The sequence below is a fragment of the Macaca thibetana genome, chromosome 15, assembly GCF_024542745.1.
Source record: "Macaca thibetana thibetana isolate TM-01 chromosome 15, ASM2454274v1, whole genome shotgun sequence".
Classification (NCBI taxonomy): Eukaryota; Metazoa; Chordata; class Mammalia; order Primates; family Cercopithecidae; genus Macaca; species Macaca thibetana.
This window is the reverse complement of record NC_065592.1, coordinates 27,638,932-27,658,423: the sequence shown is the minus strand read 5'-3', so window position 1 is coordinate 27,658,423 and position 19,492 is coordinate 27,638,932. Positions and strand designations below refer to the sequence as shown.

Genomic DNA, 19,492 nt, shown 5'->3' with positions numbered 1-19,492 from the left:
GTTATCTCTTATTTTAAAAAAGAACACACAAAATAGTAGCATGGTTAGCGTTTTTGGAAATCTCCCAGTTTCAGTGCCTAAAAAAGAGATGCCTAAGATGCCTAAAAAAGAGAGAGAAAAGCAGGCAGCCAAGAAAAAAAAAACTAGAATTTTAATACAAGAAGCCTGAAAAAAGGAAAAAAAGAAAATGGGGATTTAGGGATTAGTAAATAAAATTTTAAAATGTTAAAGAATTAGAAAATATTATCAAATGCAATGAGGGGGGGGATTACATAAAAGACTAGGAAGGTATAAACCCTGGGAGAGAAGATGATAGCAGACAAAAGATGCTAACAGTATTTCAGAAAATGAGAATGAGGCTGGGCGGAGTGGCTTACGCCTGCAATCTCAGCACTTTGGGAGACCAAGGCGGGTGAATCACTTGAGGTCAGGAGTTCAAGAGCAGCCTGGCCAATGTGGTGAAACCCCATCTCTACTAAAAATACAAAAATTAGCCGGGTGCAGTGGCGGGCACCTGTAGTCCCAGCTACTGGGGAAGCTAAGGCAAGAGAATCACTTGAACCTGGAAGGTTGAGGTTGCAGTGAGCTGAGATCATGCCACTGCACTACAGCCTGGGCAAGAGAGTGAGACTCCATCTCAAAAAAAATAAAAATAAAGAAGATAAGAAAGAGATGGATGGGCTAGGTACAGTGGCTCATGCCTGTAATTTCAGCACTTTGGAAGGCCTTGATCCTAGAAGTGCAAGACTAATCCTGGGCAACATGATGAGACCTCATCTCTGTTAAAAAAGAAAAAGAGATGGACGCATGGTAATTGCCTTAGCAGAGAGGAAGAACTAAAAGCCAATCCTAGAAAGGCCCAAGAAGCAGAGTCTCTGCAAATTTCAGAAGACAGACATAAGGAATAGGAATGAAAGTTCAAGGAACTGGTTGAAAATACCTGCAAGGAATAGTTAAATGCCCAGATTCCTTCACTGATGCTGCACAGAACAGAACTTTACAATTGGGAGAAAACGAACCAGAAGGCTCCAGATTAGAAGGACAACACACCAAACTGAAGTGAGGATGAGTCCCCATACCTAAATGTCCATCATATGGGTTAAATATATTTAACCATCTTAACACATTAACATTTTAGCACAAAACATTTTTAAACCGTGTGATCAGTACATTGTCAATTTATAATGACATTCAGGGCCAGGCATGGTGGCTCATGCCTATAATCCCAGCACTTTGGGAGGCCAAGGCAGGTGGATCACTCAAGGTCAGGAGTTTGAGACCAGCCTGGCCAACATGGCGTAACCCTGTCTCTACCAAAAATACAAAAACATTAGCCAGGTGTGGTGGCACACATCTGTAGTCCCAGCTACTTGGGAGGCTAAAGCAGGGGAATCACTTGAACCCCGGAGGCAGAGGTTGCAGTGAGCCATGACAGCACCTCTGCACTCCAGCCTGGGTGACAAAGTGAGACTTCATCTCAAAAAAAAAAAAAAAAAAAAAAAAAATTCATAATGACATGCAACCAAAATCTTGGAAATACTTTCTAAATAATGGATCCTGGGTCAAGTTCAAAAACCCATTTGTGATCAACCCTACGATGATGAACATATGAACATTCTCCCCAATTTAATTTGTACATAGAATGCAATCTTGGCCAGGCATGGTGGTTCATGCCTGTAATCCCAGCACTTTAGGAGGTCAAGGTGGGCGGATCACCTGAGGTCAGGAATTTGAGACCAGCCTGGTCAACATGGTGAAACAAAAAATACAAAAATTAGCTGGGCTCAGTGGCGTGCACCTGTAATCCCAGCTACTCAGGATGCTGAAACAGGAGATCGCTTGAACCCAGGAGGCGGAGGTTGCAGTGAGCCGTGATTGCGCCACTGCACTCCAGCCTGCATGACACAGCAAGACTCCATTTAAAAAAAAAAAAAAAGAATGCAATCTTATTAAACACCTTAAATCTTGGGTACGGTGTTTCGGTTTGGGATGATGAAAAGGTTCTGAAGATGGACGATAGTGATGGTTGCACAATAATATACAACTTGCTTCTCAATTGCACACTTCAAAATAGCTAAAATGGTAAAAATTTGCCTTATGTCTACTTTACCACAATAGTAAGAAAATACTGAAAATTACATTTTTTACTTTAAAAATCAACTTTATTGAGATATAATATGCATACAATAAAACGCCCCCATGTTTAAGTGTGCAGTTTCAATGGGTTTTAACAAATGTAGACAACCACGAAACCCAAGATGCGGAATATATGATGCACAATTTGCATCTGATGATAATCTGATAATATATGGTGCACAATCTGATGATAAACATTTGGTTTGTTTTCACTTGGGAGCTAATAGAATTAAAGCCTTGATGGCAAAAAAGGGGAGGGAAACTCAAATTTTTATAGGGAAATCATTTTGTTTCTGGATCCCAAATTTCTCATGATGCCATTGAGAGATGGTAGATAGCAGGTACACAGCTTTAGACAACAAGTAACTAAAGTAACCCAAGCTAAGGAAGCCTGTAAGAATTTTTCACCGAAAACCAAAGAAGCCCATTCATTATAAGCTACTTCTCCAGTGAACAGACGACATAAACACACTGTTCAAAGGCTAAAAACCTTAAGTAGATACTGAAATCACACATAAATGCATGTAGTACAATAATAGACATAAATATGATTCTATTGAAACAACAATAAAATATGTGAAATTAAGTAATTCAAACTTAAAGCTGTTGGAACTTTAAATTATACCAAGCCTTGAGAGGAATGTGGCATGCACGTAGTTTGAGTCACAAAGTATACAGCTGTAACTTCTGCCTCTTTTTCCCCCTGTAAATAATTAAGCCCAAATGGCACCAGAGATAAGACCCCCTTAGATCACTATCTCTCCTCATGGAGTAATAAAGTAATTTTCCTTGGAGTGTAGCAATCTGTAACCAACCAAATAGCTGTGGCATATGCACTGGTCTTCTATGGAAAATGTAATTCTGCTACAATTTCTACATAAATGAAACGGTTACTTCCCCACTTTGGAAGGAAGACTCCATTCATTTGAAGTCAGTGTTTCCCAGTGGCCACCCTCAAGTTTTATGCTAGAATAAACTCTATATTTCATGTATATCATACATTCTGAATCTCATTATTTAAGGCTGACAAATTGAAATTTTTAAATTTTTTTTCTTATGTAAAATACTTGTCTAGGGCCAGGTGCAGTGGCTCACACCTGTAATGTCATCATTTTGGTTTGTTTGTTTGTTGAGACAAGGTCTCACTCTGTCACCTCTGTCACCCAGGCTGGAGTGCAATGGTGTGATGACAGCTCACTGCAGCCTCGACCTCCTGTGCTCAAGCTATCCTCGCTCCTCAGCCTCCAGAGTAATGAGGACTACAGGTACATCCCACCACACCTGGCTAATTTTTCATTTTATTATTTTTTTTAGAGACAGGATCCCACTATGTTGCCCAGGCTGGTTTCAAATAATCCTCCTACCTCAGCCTCCCAAAGTGCCAGCCTGGTCAACATAGCAAGACCCCATCTCTACAAAAAAAAAATTTAATTAGCTGGGCATGGTGGGGCATACACGTAATCCTAGCTACTTGTGAGGCTGATGTGGGAGGATCTCTCAAGCTCAGATCAGGCTGCAGTGAGCTTTGAATGAGCCACTGCACTCCAGACTGGGCAACAGAGCTAGACTGTCTCTTTAAAAAGTTTAAAAATAAAAAACTTATCATTATAAAGATGCAGAATTTATATAGATCCATTTGCAAAAACTCAGCCGGGCACAGTGGCTCACACCTATAATCCCAGGACTTTGGGAGGCCAAGGAGAGATCACTTGAGGCCAAGAGTTCAAGACCAGCCTGGCCAACATGGTGAAACCCTGTCTCTGCTAAAAATACAACAAAACTAGCCGGACATGGTGGCGGGCACCTGTAATCCCAGCTACTCCGGTGGCTGAGGCAAGAGGATCACTTGAACCTGGAAGGCAGAGGTTGCAGTGAGCCAAGATTATGCCACTGCACTCCAGTCTGGGCAACGGATCAAGACTCTGTCTCAGAAAACAAAACAAAGAAAACAAAAAAACTTAATACCAGCTGGAAAAGGACTATTTCATGTAACTATTGAGCTAATCTAATAAACATAAAAAATATTAAGAAGCAAAGAGGTGGGACTCACTCAGATAAATTAAAGGAAGTCCAGTCTGAATTAGTGAAGGATAGAATAGAAAATGTTTTAAAAGAAACTGAATTAAGTTCAAGTTTATTTAATAAATAGGCCCAGACAAACACATGGCCTTAAAGGAAGGCAGCCAGGTATGGGGAAAGCACTGGACTTGAAAGCTAGTTAGAGCCGGATCCTAAATCTAGCTGAGTCAAATTCACTGTGTGACCTTGAGCACACCACTTAACCTTTCTGGATCTCAGTTTTTTCATCTTTAAAACAAGGACTTTGGGCTTCTCGAATTTTAAAGTGCATTCAAATCACCTGGGGAGGCTGAGGCAGGAACCCGGGTTGCTTGAGCCCAGGAGTGCAAAGTTACATGAGCTATGATCATGCCACTGCACTCCAGCCTAGAAAACAGAGTGAGATCTTGTTTCTAAAAAGAAAAGAAAAGTCACATGTCCCATAAATATACACATCTACTATGTACCCATAAAGGTAAAAAAATACACACATACTAAAAAAGAAAAATACAAACAAACACCTGGGGGCCAGGTACAGTAGCTCATGCCTGTAATCCCAGCACTTTGGGAGGCTGAGGCAGCGGATCATGAGGTCAGGAGATTGAGACCATCCTGGCCAACACGGTGAAACCCCATCTCTACTAAAAATCAAACAATTAGCCAGGTGTGGTGGCAGGCGCCTGTAGTCCCAGCTACTTGGGAGGCTGGGGCAGGATAATCGCTTGAAACCAGGAGGCAGGGGTTGCAGTGAGCTGAGATTGCGCCATTGCACTCCAGCCTGGGTGACAGAGCGAAACTCAGTCTCAAAAACAAACAAGCAAACAAAAAACACCTGGGGATCTTAACCTTTGTTAAACTGTAGGCTCCAAATCAGTTGGTCTGGGGAGGAGCCCTATATTTTGGATTTCTAGCGAGCTCACAGGTAGATCACATTTTGAGTAGCAGAAGATAAAGAGCCCCCGAAAGTCCTTCTCCCTAAAGTTCTGACATTTCCTTCTTTTTTATTTTTAACTTTAACTTTTGTGAGTACACAGGTGTATATATTTATGGCGTACCTGAGATGTTTTGATGCGGGCATGCGATGCGTAGTAATCCTGTCATGTAAAATGGGATATCTATCCCTTTCAGTCTTTATCCTCTGTATTACAAACAATAGTCATAGTCTTTTAGTTATTTTAAAATACACAATTAAATTATTATTAACTATAGTCACCCTGTTGTGCAATCAAATACTAGGTCTTTGATCCTTTTTTCTTTTTTCTTTTTTCTTTTTTTTTTTTTTTGTTTTGAGATAAGGTCTCGCTCTGTCCCCCAGGCTGGAGAGCATTGGCACGATCACAGCTTACTGTAACCTCTGCCTCCCAGGCTCAAGCGATTCTCTTGTCTCAGCTCCTGAGTAGCTGGCACCACACGTGTGCACCACCACGCATGTGCTGACCACCACGCATGTGCTGACCACCACACATGTGCACCACCACACCCGGCTAATTTTTAAATTTTTAGCAGAGATGAGTTTTCACCATGTTGGCCAGGTTGGTCTTGAACTCCTGACCTCAAGCAATCCACCCACCTCAACCTCCCAACGTGCTGGAATTACAGACATGAGCCACCACACCTGGCCTTTTTTTTTTTTTTTCTTTTGACACAGGGTCTCACTCTGTTGCCCAGGCTGGAGTGCAGTAGTGTGATCACAGCTCACTGCAGCCTCAACCTCCTGGGCTCAAGTGATCCTCCCATCTCAGCCTCCCAAGGAGCTGGGACTACAGGCACACACCACCACATCTGGCTAATTTTTGTATTTTTTTTGTAAAGATGGGGTTTCACCATGTTGCCCAGGCTGGTCTGGAACTCCCAGACTCAAGTGATTTATCCACCTTGGACTCCCAAAGTCCTGGGATTACAAATGTGAGCTACCACATCTGGCACACACTTCATTCTCAGGGTACCTGTTTTAATGACCCATTTAGAGTAATTTATTTAGATGAGATATACAAAAAGAAAGGAAAGAAAGAGAGAGAGAAAGAACGAGAGAACGAGAGAAAGAGTGAGAAAGAAGGAAGGAAGGAAGGAAGGAAGGAAGGAAGGAAGGAAGGAAGGAAGGAAGGAAGGAAGGAAGGAAAGAAGGAAGTAAGGGAGGGAGGAAGACAGAAAAGAAAAGAAAAAAGGAAAAGAAAAGAGAAAAGAAAGAAAATAATTTAGCATAAGTATAACCCCAAAGACAGTACCTGGCTCAATACATGTTTGTTTCCCATACCGGCAAAAAAAATACTAAGATGGGTTCCAGGCTACCAAGGCTTCTCAGACTATCTGCAGATGAGAAGGTGGTTTCCAAAGAAAACCAAAAAAATAATAAGCAGGGGTGCTTATTATTCAGCCATGATTAGCCTATTCTGCAGGACTTTGCAGGGCAGCTCTCTCACCACACGGGTCCACTGTTCCACAGCCTGAGGCTCGGTTAAGAATCACCTGGAAACTAGTGACTAACTCGTCCTAGTTTTAATACAAAAAGTCCTGTGTCCCAGGAAACCCCTCAATTCTGTGCAAACCAAGACAGCTGGTCATGCTTCCTAGAGATCCTGTTAAAACACAGTGTCCCCAAAGATTCTGATTCAGCAGGGGAGAGGCAGGGCCTGAGAATCTGCTTTTCTAAACTGCTCCCAGGTGGACCACACAGAGAGGAGCGTTGCCAGACTAGCTCAACCTCAACCTCAGGGACTGGAGTCGGAATCCTGTGGAAAGAAAAGGCAATACTGAAAGAAGTCTTTCAGCAAGTCTCGATTGCCGCATAGCACAGCTGTGGGACAAATGTAATAGAATAACCCAAGGGAGAGGAATTCTCCAGGCCAGAGACAGATCGCTAGGGCTTTGCTATGATCTGAGGGAGAGCTGTGTCTGGGGTGCTCGGTACCCACGTCAAGGCTGACTTTAGTTCTGTCGTCAGCATACTCCGGGCCTGAAAGCAGAGAGGTGGTTGCCGGTAGTAACCGAGGGAAGGCCTGCAGAGGTGAGGGACTCCAAGGGACGACTAGGATTACTGGCAGAGAAACAGGAAAGTTGAAGAACCCAAAATCTAAGAGGAGGGAAAGGCTGACAAGTGTTCTTTGTTACTATTACCACATCCCCCGGCTAACGCTGCTGAGCTGGGTTCACTGCCCGTCCCAGCTCTGCAGTGCTCACCTAAGCTAAAACTACACCTAACAATGAGAGGGTGAGACTGGTTTTGGTGTCTCAACCAGAGTCGGGATTGGAGTCCTGTTCCTTGGTTATGTGATTTTAGCAAGTTAAACTGACAGTTCTCCAGTTTTTTGTTTGTTTGTTTGTTTGTTTGTTTGGTCTCCCTCTGTCACCCAGGCTGGAGTGCTGTGGCACAATCATGGCTCACTGCAGCCTCGACCTCCCAGGCTCAGGCGATTCTCCCACCTCAGCCTCCTGAGTAGCTGGAACCACAGGCATGCACCACCACGCCCAGACAATTTATTATTATTATTATTTTGTAGACACGGGATCTCCCTATGTTGCCCAGACTGGTCTCAAACTCCTGGGCTCAAACGATACTCCTGCTACAGTCTCCCAAAGTGCTGGGATCAGAGGCATGAGCCACTGTGCCTGGCCAGGTCTCTTCATCCATGAGATGAAGATGTTGTAGTCAAGATTAAATGAGAAATATAAATGCTGTATGAAGTGTAAAGCAATATGCAAATATGAGATAATTTACATGAATATTTATATCCATTTCCACAGATTTTGTTGTCATTGTTAGAAACAGTCTGCAAGATGCAGTGCCTGGTATTTGGCACGGTGGTTACAAGCGCTTGGGTTAGTTACAATCCTAGCTATGCCACTTACTAGCTCTGTAATCCTTGGTGATCTCTGTGCCTGTATCCTGTAAATCTGTAAAACGAGAATAATAATAAACCTACTTCATATGGTTGTTGTGAGGATTAAAGAGTAAATGAGGGTATATTAGTCTGTCTTCATGCTGCTGATAAAGACATACCCAAGACTGGGTAATGTATAAATAAAATGAGGTTTAATGGACTCACAGTTTCAAGTGGCTGGGAGGCCTCACAATCATGGCAGAAGGCAAAAGACATGTGTTACATGGCAGCAGCAAGAGAGAATGAGGGAAAGTGAAAGGAGAAACCCCTTATAAAACCATCAGATCTCCTGAGACTTATTCACTACCACGAGAACAGTATGGGGGAAACCTCCCCCATGATTGAATTGTCTCTCACCGGGTCCCTCTCACAACACATAGGAATTATGGGAGCTACAATTCAAGTTGAGATTTGGGTAGGGACACAGCCAAACCATATCAATGAGTTAATACATGAAAAGCAATTAAAATGTGTTAGACATTATTATAACCAACCACTCAACAACTCTTTGTTAATGAATAAAAGAAGGTACTAACACTGATGGTTAACTAGCCAACTCCCAATTACACCAATGGGAAGACTGATGGAGAAATGCATTGATGCAAAAATCAAGAGCAATATCTTTGTGCATTCAGGTGTCTACCCATTGATGGGCTGATATCCCAGAAACCATAATATTCAAATTTACATAATCACTCCCTGTCTTCGCCACATCCTCCCAGCCTGCTGGGTAACAGCTGACTCAGAAGTGGAAAGTTCACCTCCTCACCTTTTCAGCCCTGCTCACCTGTCCTTCCTCTCCACTGCAACCAAGTCAAGCTACCTCAGGAAGAGAGGGAGGCTGCCAGCCTCTGAGAACCACTCTCACTCTTTACTTCAATACACGAGCAACAACTTCAGTGTACTTCTGAGACATTACCTGATGGACTTTATAGTACAGTAAAGAGATGTTCACAGTCAAGGGAAGAAGGTAGTTTAAAAGCACAAAGGCAGGCCAAGCACAATGGCTCACACCTGTAATCCCAGCACTTTGGGAGATTAAGATGGGGGGATCACTTGAGCCCAGGAGTCCATGACCAAAAATCTGGCCAAAAATCTAGACCGCATCTCTAGAAAACCAATAGCAACAACAACAAAAAAGCACAAATGCAGTGCTTAAATTTTAAATCTGCTTTTAACCTAACCCTCGACCATTCACAGTCAGACCAAACAAATCCACTGCACAACCTTCCTGAGATTCTGTCTGTCAAATCTGGAAAGACAGATCAAACAACGGGAGGAAATAAGCCAAGGGTGCCAGAACTCAGGAAGGAAAAGCATTCCCAAGTGGTCTCTAACGCTACATAAAATTGCATGGCTCTTAAGAGACCACCAAATTCCAGAGGTGGAAGGAATCTGAGAAATCTCACGTTCTCTCCTTTCCAACATCCCTGACCAAAAAAAAAATCCAGAAACGAAAACATAGACTCTGCTTTTAAATCCCTCCAAGACACAGAGCACTCTACTCTCTCCAGCAATGTAATATTTGCAGGGCTATTCAAACCGTCATATAATTCCCACACCCACCCAAATTTAGGACTGACATTCTCCATCAAGAACTCTCACTTGGGCTGGTCCAAAGGTAGTGAGTTAGTTGATTGTTTCCCCCTTCTCACTATTGCATTTGACTACTCAAAAAAAAAAAAAAAAAAAAAAAAAAAAACAAACAAACAACAAAAAAAGAACTCTCAAACTTTCCTCATACAAAATGGCTCATATGACCCGATCCTGTTCACTTTGTGGTGTGACCAAGATCAATCAGCAGTGGGGCCCCCACACCTGGCCTCAGGACCTGAAACCAACCCACACTGAGTGCCATTCATTTAGGCCACACCTTAAGGCTCATGTCGGGCAGTCACTCACTTAACCCCTACCGGTTCTTTTCACACCTGTCTCACACCTGACTCATTCTCCAGAAGGGTGTACCTTTTTTTTTTTTTTTTGAGATGGAGTTTCAGAGTTTCACTCTTGTTGCCCAGGCTGGAGTACAATAGCACGATCTCGGCTCACTGCAACCTCCACCTCCCGGGTTCAAGCTATTCACCTGTCTCAGCCTCCTGAGTAGCTGGGATTACAGGCATGTGCCACCACGCCCAGTTAATTTTTGCATTTTTAGTAGAGATGGGGTTTCTCCATGTTGGTCAGGCTGGTCTCAAACTCCTGACCTCAGGTGATCCACCCACCCCGGTATCCCAAAGTGCTGGGATTACAGGCATGAGCCACCATGTCCGGCCGGGTGTACCCTTTTTTTGTTTTGTTTGTTTGTTTGTTTTTTGAGACGGAGTTTCCCTCTTGTTGCCCAGGCTGGAGTGCAATGGTGAGATGTCAGCTCATCGCAATCTCCGCCTCCAGGGTCCAAACAATTCTACTACCTTAGCCTCCCGAGTAGCTGGGATTACAGGCATGCACCACCACGCCTGGCTAATTTTTTTGTATTTTTAGTAGAGACAGGGTTTCTCCATGTTGGTCAGGCTGGTCTTGAACTCCTGACCTCAGGTGATCCACCCACCTCAGCCTTCCAAGGTGCTGGGATTACAGGCGTGAGCTACCACGCCCAGCTGAGTATACCCTTTTTCTTAATCCATGCAATTCATTTTCCCTCTCTCTTCTGCAGAGCTGAGGCCAACAGACCACTTGCGATTTTGAGCTACAGAGACCTAAGAACCCATTTTAGGATTTGACCAGAAGACCAAGAATACACCCAGGACCAAGTCCCTGGAGGTAGAAAATAGGCCATGGTGGGCATCTTCATCAACTCTAATCCTGTGCCCTTTATTTTAAGCAACTTTAAATCACTCCAAAAAATTCCACTCCCTCTATTTCTCTTCTTTCCTCTTCTGGCTCACCCTGAATAGTGAATGTGCTGCTGTGATTCATGAAGACAGAGGGAAGACCAAGCATGAAATGCATGATGAGTGAAGTCAGGTGACCTTTGTAGAGCAAGAACAACTTCCTGACCCCCAGCCAGGCCTGAGCCAACAGGCCCCAGACTCCAGTAACGAATGCCAGAGAAAGGTTAAGAAACAGGACTGACTGGTTCTACGCTTCCTCGCCCATTCCTACACTCTGGACTCCCCCGGGCCCTGCACCCCACCCAGCTGCCAACACCCTCCGGCCGTATCAATTATGTGAAACACACTTTCCTTACACTCAGGTCATCTGACTTCAGCTCTCCTCCCCAAAACATCTTTGATGCCAATTAAGGTCATTCAGCCCATGTTGCCAGTGAGAGACTGAATATACAAATGGAAAATGGCCAGATCATATGTGTGTGTGTGTGTGTGTGTGTGTGTGTGTGTGTGTGTGTGTTTGTGTGTGTGTATATATATATATATAGAGAGAGAGAGAGAGAGAGTCTTGCTCTGTCACCTAGGCTGGAGTGCAGTAGCATGATCTCGGCTCACTGCAACCTCTGCCTCCCAGGTTCAAGCAACTTTCCTGTCTCAGCCTCTGGAGTAGCTGGGATTACAAGGGCCCTTGTAATTACCACCATGCCAGGCCGATTTGTTTGTATTTTTAGTAGAGACAGGGTTTCAACACGTTGGCCAGGCTGGTCTCAAACTCCTGACCCCAAGTGATCTGCCCACCTCGGCTTCCCAAAATGTTGGGATTATAGGCATGAGCCACTGCACCCAGCCCATATATTAAAATAGAATTCTAACCCACAGTCTGCAACAATCATTCCAGGAACTCTGTAGCAATCAGCCCCAAATGGTCAGGCTTTAATCAGTAACGGCCGGTTACCCTAATTTTTGCCCCCAGTTCCAACTTGGGACTAACCAGAAAAGCCAGATATGGCCCTCTCACCAATCACATGGGATGCATGCTGCTAGAAAACTTCTCCAGCTGGGCACACCTGAACCATCACCGCCCACCAATCCCCTTCCTTTTCCTACTGTAACACTTTTCCATCCCCGGCCTATCTTTGAGTCTCTGCCAAATGGAAGTGATGATGGCTGACTCCCTTGTCACAGCAAGCCCTGAATAAATAGCCTTTGCCTATTCTCGTTTGGATGGTATTCATTTATTTGCATACCAGATTCCTAATACAAGCCACTGTCGCTACCCACAAGGAGCTCTTAGTTTAGTAAACAATCACACTGCAATATGGTATAAGTGTACAGCCAAGGCATCGAATATAGTATTACTGGTGCTGTAAAGAGAAGTGGATAGCGCCAGGACTTTCTAGGAGGAGTGAGGACACCCAGGCTTGCTTTGAAATACGAAGGGCACTCACTAAGTAGCCTGCCATGGGAGAAGGGAAGCACAGTTCTCCAATCTTCTTCCTCACACCCCACTTTCAGAAACTAACCTCTCCCACCTATAGCCCAAGTTTAATTTTTGACCTGCTCCATCCATTAACTATCTCATTTATTTTTGCTTTTTCAATTTTCCCCTCTCTACTAAATAATACCCCTCAGTCTAAAATATGTTTGAGTCTGTTTTGCATTCCCAAAAATCTTGGACTGACTTGACCAGCTCAACTGAATGTTACCTTCATTTTCCTTCCAATTTCTTTAAAGAGTATCTACTCTGGCCGGGCACGGTGGCTCACACCTGTAATCCCAGCACTTAGGGAGACTGAGGCAGGCGGATCACGAGGTCAGGAGATCGAGACCATCCTGGCTAACACGGTGAAACCCCCTCTCTACTGAAAATACAAAAAATTAGCCAGGCGTGGTGGTGGGCGCCTGTAGTCCCAGCTACTCAGGAGGCTGAGGCAGGAGAATGCAGTGAACCTGGGAGGCAGAGGTTGCAGTGACCTGAGATCGCGCCACTGCACTCCAGCCTGGGTGACACAGTGAGACTCCATCTTCAAAAAAAAAAAGAGAGTATCTACTCCGAGGCCAGGAGTAGTGGCTTATGCCTGTAATTCCAGCACTTTTTGAGGCTGAGGTGGGCAGATCACTTGAGGTCAGGAGTTCAAGACCAGCCTGGCCAACATGGTAAAACCCTGCCTCTATTCAAAATACAAAAATTTGCTGGGCGTGGTGGTGCATATCTGTAATTCCAGCTACTCGGGAAGCTGAGGTAGGAGGATTTCTTGAACCCTGGAGGCAGAGGTTGCAGCAAGTGAGATCACGTCACTGCACTCCATCCAGCCTGGGTGACAGAGCAAGACTCAAGACTCCGTCTCCAAAAAAAAAAAAAAAAAAAGAGTATCTACTCTGTAACCAAGGTCTCTGCCCTCCATCTAGAGCCCTCACATCTAGCTCTCACCCTTTCTTCTCTGCTAGCTCTGGGTCTCCACTGACCAGATCCATCAAATTCAAAGCCTTTTTCTCAATCTCCACCTCTCAGTTTCCCGTCTTCTAGTTTCCTTGACTAAATGAGCCCAGTCTTTCTCCATTCTACCTGGATGCTGCTTCTTCCTTCTCAACTTGCATCTACCATCTAAACTCCTAGAATCCTCTCCAAGAATCTGTCCTTCATCCTCCCAATCTTGCCAACCTCAAGGTTTCAAGCAATCATCAAGTCTATTGATTTCATCTCTCCAAATCCATAACAGCACCTCAAATTCAGGATGTCCAAAACAACGAATCATCTTTCTTTCGAAATCTTTCTCCTCCCATAGAAACATACACCAAGTCACCCAGCCCCCAAGCCTTAGTGTCATCTTTCCCCTTCTGTTCCCTTGCACCTTCACATCTGTTATTAAATCCTTCCTTCCAGTCCATTTCCACCTTACTGTCTACATTCACTCCACTTCTGCTGTCATTACTGTGGGCCCAGTCCTCAGAACTTCCAGGCCAGCTATTGCAACAACTTCCTCAACGGGCTCGTCCAAGCCTCCAGTCTTTCCCTACATTGTCCACTATCAGGAAACCTGCCCTTCATAAAACCAGGTTCTCCAAGGTTGAACATGAAGGGAGAATGTCTAGATATGGAGAGGAGGCTCAACCAGGAAGCCTTGACTTCTGTTTCCTCAAATTCACCCCAAAACCTTTAGTTACAGTTGACCTTAGGTAGCTACTAGCTGTGTTCAGCCATGTTAGCCTAACAATTCAATGGGACCACATTAGACAGTTTCCTACCTTAGAGAGATCCTGAAATAGATACCAAGCATCTGCAAGTCCTATGCGCACTGTCCTGGGAGGTAGAGCCAAGGAAGGAATCTTAACCAGGGCACCTAATATTACAAAAATGGCCACTTCAGAAGATCGAGCCATTGTAATACCCACCAGGCATGGTAAAAGTCCCAAGGCAAAGAGAATGGGGGTGGGGGCGGCAGGCAGGAATCGCAACGACAAGACCCCATGTATCTCATCACATGGAAGTTTCCTTCCATTTCAGGATCAGTGTTTGGTTTTAGTAAGGAAGATGGGGGGTTCCTTAGACCCTTTATTCCCCCCCTGCCTCAAGTTTATTTATACAAGTAGCAAAGGAGAACATCAGCCCCATGCAGATAGCAGTCCAAGGAGGACAACCTTTCTATCCTCATGTTGGCAAACAGATATCTCTACTCTGAAGACTTTGTAGGAGCCTGGGCTCCTTTGGGAGCCTGAGCTGGAACTGAAGCTGGAGCTGCAGCCTGGGCCTTGGTTTGATCCTTGGCCTTGGTCTTTGGCTGGCACAGCCTGAGCCCCTTGGCAATGAGGGCACGAGCACGTTTCCCAAGCTTGGGGCAGGCAATGTAGGCAAGAGCTGACACCCTTTGGAATCTTGGGCTTAACCTCCTTGGGGTTTATGAGGGCAAGGCCTCAGCACGTGTGCTTATGGCCTTGGCATTGTCGCCCTGCATATTCTTTAGGCCCTTCTTGTTGTGCTTCTTGGCAAAGCACATGTTTGTCAGGAACTTGGGGTCCATTCGATTGAGAGATTCGTATCTTTGTGATTGGAGTTTCTTGATGCCATTTCTGTGCCATTTTCGGGACTGGTTGTGTGTGGTGTTGTGCTTGGATTTGGCCATGTCTGCACCTTAACCTGCGGCTCCCGAAGCACCTAGAACTGGCTACACTCACTTTTCATGTCACTCCCTGAAACAGCTTCCAGTGGCTTCCAGGCACAGCTAAGTCCAAAGGCCTAGGTCTGCCAGTCAAGGCACTTTGCCCTCTACCTTTGGTGCCTCTCCTTGCTTCTTTCCCTTCTCCCCCGAGCCAGAATTCTGAGGGAATTCATTCATTCTACACACATTTGTGGAGAGGTGGCAGTGCCTGCTGCTATGAGCTGGGATACCTTTTCCACATTTTCCCATATCCAAATATGACCAATCATTGATGGCCCAGCTCAAGGGTCACCACCGGTTTCCCTTTCCCTGCCCTCACCACCCACACCTTCTCAGAACACTCATGCCATTCTGCCTTGTAGTACAGTTATGTGGATGAATGTCACCTCCCCTGCGTGTCTGAATCCTCTGTGTAATTCCTACTCCGCTCAACATTGCATTTTGCAGAGGAGGAAAAACAACTCCCTCGATCGCTTGGAAATAGAACATTTGCTGGTCTAAATCCTCCAGACAGTGAGCTCCACGAGGGCCCTCGCTGCCCGCCCTCATTGCACACAGGGAAGCTGTTCAAGGGCCATCTGTTGAATGAATGAGTGAATTAATGACTTCATTCCTGTACTCTTCCTTACGCTTCCTTCTCACCATATTTAGCACTTGGCTCTCTAACAAAGTGAAAAAATTAAAAGTGGAAAGAAAATTGCTTCGGGTCACAAATGTGTCAAGCAAAAGCCACCGCAGAGCCGGAAGCGTGACATCGCCGCAGAACGCCCTGGCCTCCCGCCCTCCCCGGGGCGCCGCCCTGCCCGCGTCCGCGCTCGCGCCCAGCCCCCACCCCCGCCTCCTGGGCAGCAGAGGTCCCTGGGGACCCGGCCAGGCCGCCTCAAAACCGGCGTCCCCCGGTGACGCGGGGTCGGGCGGGGGCAGGGAAGCCCGGCGGGGAGCTCCTCGCTTCTCTGAGCTCCTCCTTGCCGATCTCCAACGGCCGGCGCGGGTCCCACCTGCGCCCCACGCCTCGGCACCGCGCCGGCCCGGCCCAGGGGCAGGGAATTGTCCGTGCGCCCAGAGTCCTCGAGGCCCAGCCGGGGCCGCCCGTGTCCGTCCCCGCCCACACTCACCGTCGGCTCCCGGCGCTCCCGCGGCGCCGCGGGCCAGGCCGAGCAGCAGCAACAGCGGCAGCAGGCGGCGAGGCGGGCCTGCACCCCGGGGCCCCCGGCCCATGCCGCCGCCCGTCCCTCCCGGTGCGCCCGCGGCTCCTCCCTGGGCCCTCGGGGCGCAGAGATAAGGCTGCAGGCGCCGCGGGGAGGGGACCAGCCGGCGGCTTCCGGCTCCGCAGGGGGAAGCGGGGGGCGCTGCGGGGTCCCGGGGAGGCCGCAGGGCGCGGGTCCTTCCTCCTGGCAGGGTCTGAGCGCTGGACACGCCCGTTCCGTGTTGGTCTCTGGCTCCGCGCGTTCACTACTTAGCGCACCTGCTGCGTGCCAGGCCCTCTGGCCGCTCACATTCGCAAAGGTGGAAAGACACTCATCGGATAATGACACAGTTGGAGGCAGAGCCCCGGAGAGTGCTGGGGAGGAAGTGTCTCGGGGAATCCAAGCCACTCGGGGGCTCAGGGAGGCACCCCCGGGGAGACGGGTGAGGGGAACAAAGGGCAGAAATCTTCGAGGACGTGAAAGAGAGCTAGATGAGGTGACCGCAGCGCAAGGCCCAGGTGAGAGGTCGGAAGACCCAGGCCCAGGCCACCCAGGGGCGACACACTTGACCAGGTGACACCTGATCACCTGGTGTGAGAGAGAGGAGGACTGTGATGGAGGGAGGGACTGGCATCAGTCCCCGCTGCTCCGAGGAGCTTGGGTCCCACTGGGTCGCGCTGGGTCGCGCTGATGCCAGCCCCTCCCTCCATCACAGCCGTATTCCACCCCCAGGGAGGGAGTAAACCAAGACCCAAAGATGAGAAGGACGTTGGGGAGGAATCTAAGCGAGAGTTTGTTGTAGAAATGGGGAATGGGGACCTAGAGTGGGAGCAGAGGGTTGGAGACAGGCGTTGAGCTGCAGAGGGAAGTTAGCCCTCCTAACCCAAGTGAAGGAGGTCGCTGGGAAGCTGTCACAGTTTTAAGCAGGGAATGACTTCATCATTGACACATATCTGGCTGTTCCATGGCATTAGGATTGGGGTTGGGATTGGGATGTGGAAGGCAGAGTCCAGCCCGGAGCTGCTGCAGGAATCAGGCAATAGAAGACATGTCCTGGCCCGGGGGGGTGGCTCACACCTGTAATCCCAACACTTTGGGAGGTCGAGGCGGGTGGATCACTTGAAGTCAGGAGCTCGAGACCAGCCTGGCCAACTTGGTGAAACCCTGTCTCTACTGAAAACAAAAAAAAAGAAAAGAAAAAAAATTAGGTGAGCGTGGTGGCAGGCACCTGTAATCCCAGCTGCTGGGGAAGCTGAGGTGGGAGAATCACTTGAACCCAGGAGGCAGAGGTTGAAATGAGCCGAGCTCGCACCACTGCACTCCAGACTGGGCGACAGAGTGAGACTCTAGATAGATAGATAGATAGATAGATAGATAGATAGATAGATAGATAGATAGATAGATCCTACAGCTGGGCATTGACAAATGAGTGTGAAGACATCAGTGTGTAAGAGTGGAATCCACTGGGTTTTGTGACTAATGAGAGAGGAGGAAATAAATAAGATCCGGTTTGAAGGCTTTGAGCTTGTGATGTCTGTGGGAGAGCATCCGAGAGCAGGCACCCCACTACTTCCCCCCATATCCTCACTTGCTTACTCTCTGCCATGAGCCTGCCCTAAATCTAACCACTTTCAAACACACCCATACAAGGGCTAGAGTGGTGGAGTCATAGTAGTTAAAAATCAACTTCAAGCTGGGTGAAGTGTGGCGTGCCTGTAGTCCCAGCTACTAAAGAGGCTGAAGGGCAGGAGAATTGCTTGAGCCCAGGAATTCAAGGCCCATGTGGGCAATAGAGTGAGACCCTCCTCTGTTAAAACAAACAAACAAACAAACAAACAAAAACAACAAAGAAAAAAACTCATCTTCCTAGGCTTTTTTTTCCTCTTGGGGAGACAGGGGTTGGTTCTGTTGCCCAGGCTGGAGTGCACAGCTCACCACAGCCTCAACCTCCTGGGCTCAGGCAGTCCTCCAGCCTCAACCTCCCCAGTAGCTGGGACTACAGGGGTGCAGCATCATGCCCAGCTCATTTAAAAAAAAATTTTTTTTTTTTTGTAGTGACAGGATCTGGCTATGTTACCCATGCTGGTCTCCAACTCCTTGGCTCAAGCAATCCTCCCACTTGGGTCTCCCAAAGTGCTGGGATTACAGGAGTGAGCCACTGCGTCCGGCCTCACAAGCGCTTTTCTTAGCAGGTTTTCTTGAAAATTATTTTTGATCAACAAAGACAGGCGCCTGTTTGGGGAGCAGTTGATGGTGTGGTGTGTCTCTATTATTTAGACACATTTTTTCAGTTCAGCTCTCCGTAAACTTGGAACTTAGAAATCATGTGATTGTTTCAACAAATACACCATTCACTTAAGATTTTTAACCAACCTATACCACTTCATCCCCACTGTGGCCCCTTGCAAAATAAATAAATTTAAATATATATGTATACACATACATTTTTTATTGATAATGTCAGGAAAAATTGTCCAAAACTTGGAAATGGGCAAAAGAGATTACTGGGTATCCTTTCAGTGGGGCGCTGGGTGCACCTTCGCTGGACTTCCTGTTGACTAGGCTATTTTGCAGCACTAGAGGGCTAGAAATTAACTTGCAGAAAACTGATGATAATGCAAAAGATTTATGTCCATAGCAGTGAAAATGAATATTTTCCAGGAGAAATATAAGTGATCAGTCCTTTCTGCCAGAAAATAAATAAGTTAAACCCACTAATTTCATTTTGTCCTATATGATATTAACTAGTTAACCAGTTTGGCACCTATTAGCAAATTCATGTCATCATTCCTGATGTCAGATTTTCCGTTGAACCTTAACATCTTACTAATTTTCCTTTGAGGTCAACAACTTACTGAGTCCTCCATTAATCAATTACTTGAATAGAATCTTATATAGGTTTTCATCTTATAGTTGCCTAAGTCATGTTTTCAATTTTTTGAAAATTACATTTCAGTACAATCCATCTTACTCTATATTCCACATTAGATTGTATGACTTTCATCTTTTCTTTTCATTGGCTGATTTTTACATATCAAATACATATTTTTGGTTTAAAAAATACTTCTTACTCAATGGTGAGTTCATTGGATCACATAATGAAAAATTATCTCCTCATCCAATAGTATTTGTCACAAGAATTAAAACAGAATATTTTAACCATTGTTAAATTTGGAGGAACAGTGGGATTATTGCTGACAAAGTATTTGACTTAAGAAAAATGTTCTTTTAAGAGAGCATGGTTAATA

General features: G+C 46.1%; 1 protein-coding gene and 1 pseudogene across 7 annotated transcripts in view; both read right to left on the bottom strand.

Moving 5' to 3' along the window:
- Positions 1 to 16,800, bottom strand: part of SUSD1 (sushi domain containing 1) — a 136,528-nt gene extending 119,728 nt beyond the window's left edge. For 3 of the 7 annotated variants that reach the window (XM_050762024.1, XM_050762022.1, XM_050762023.1), the window contains exon 1: positions 16,173 to 16,800. In XM_050762024.1, coding sequence (XP_050617981.1) covers positions 16,173 to 16,275 — 103 coding nt within the window. In that variant the 5' untranslated portion in view covers positions 16,276 to 16,800. The remainder of the gene's footprint in view (positions 1 to 16,172) is intronic. The other 4 variants (XM_050762021.1, XM_050762027.1, XM_050762025.1 and 1 more) reach the window with 2 other exon arrangements.
- LOC126938005 (60S ribosomal protein L29-like) lies at positions 13,081 to 15,789 on the bottom strand (annotated as a pseudogene).
- Positions 16,801 to 19,492: the final 2,692 nt, after the last annotated feature.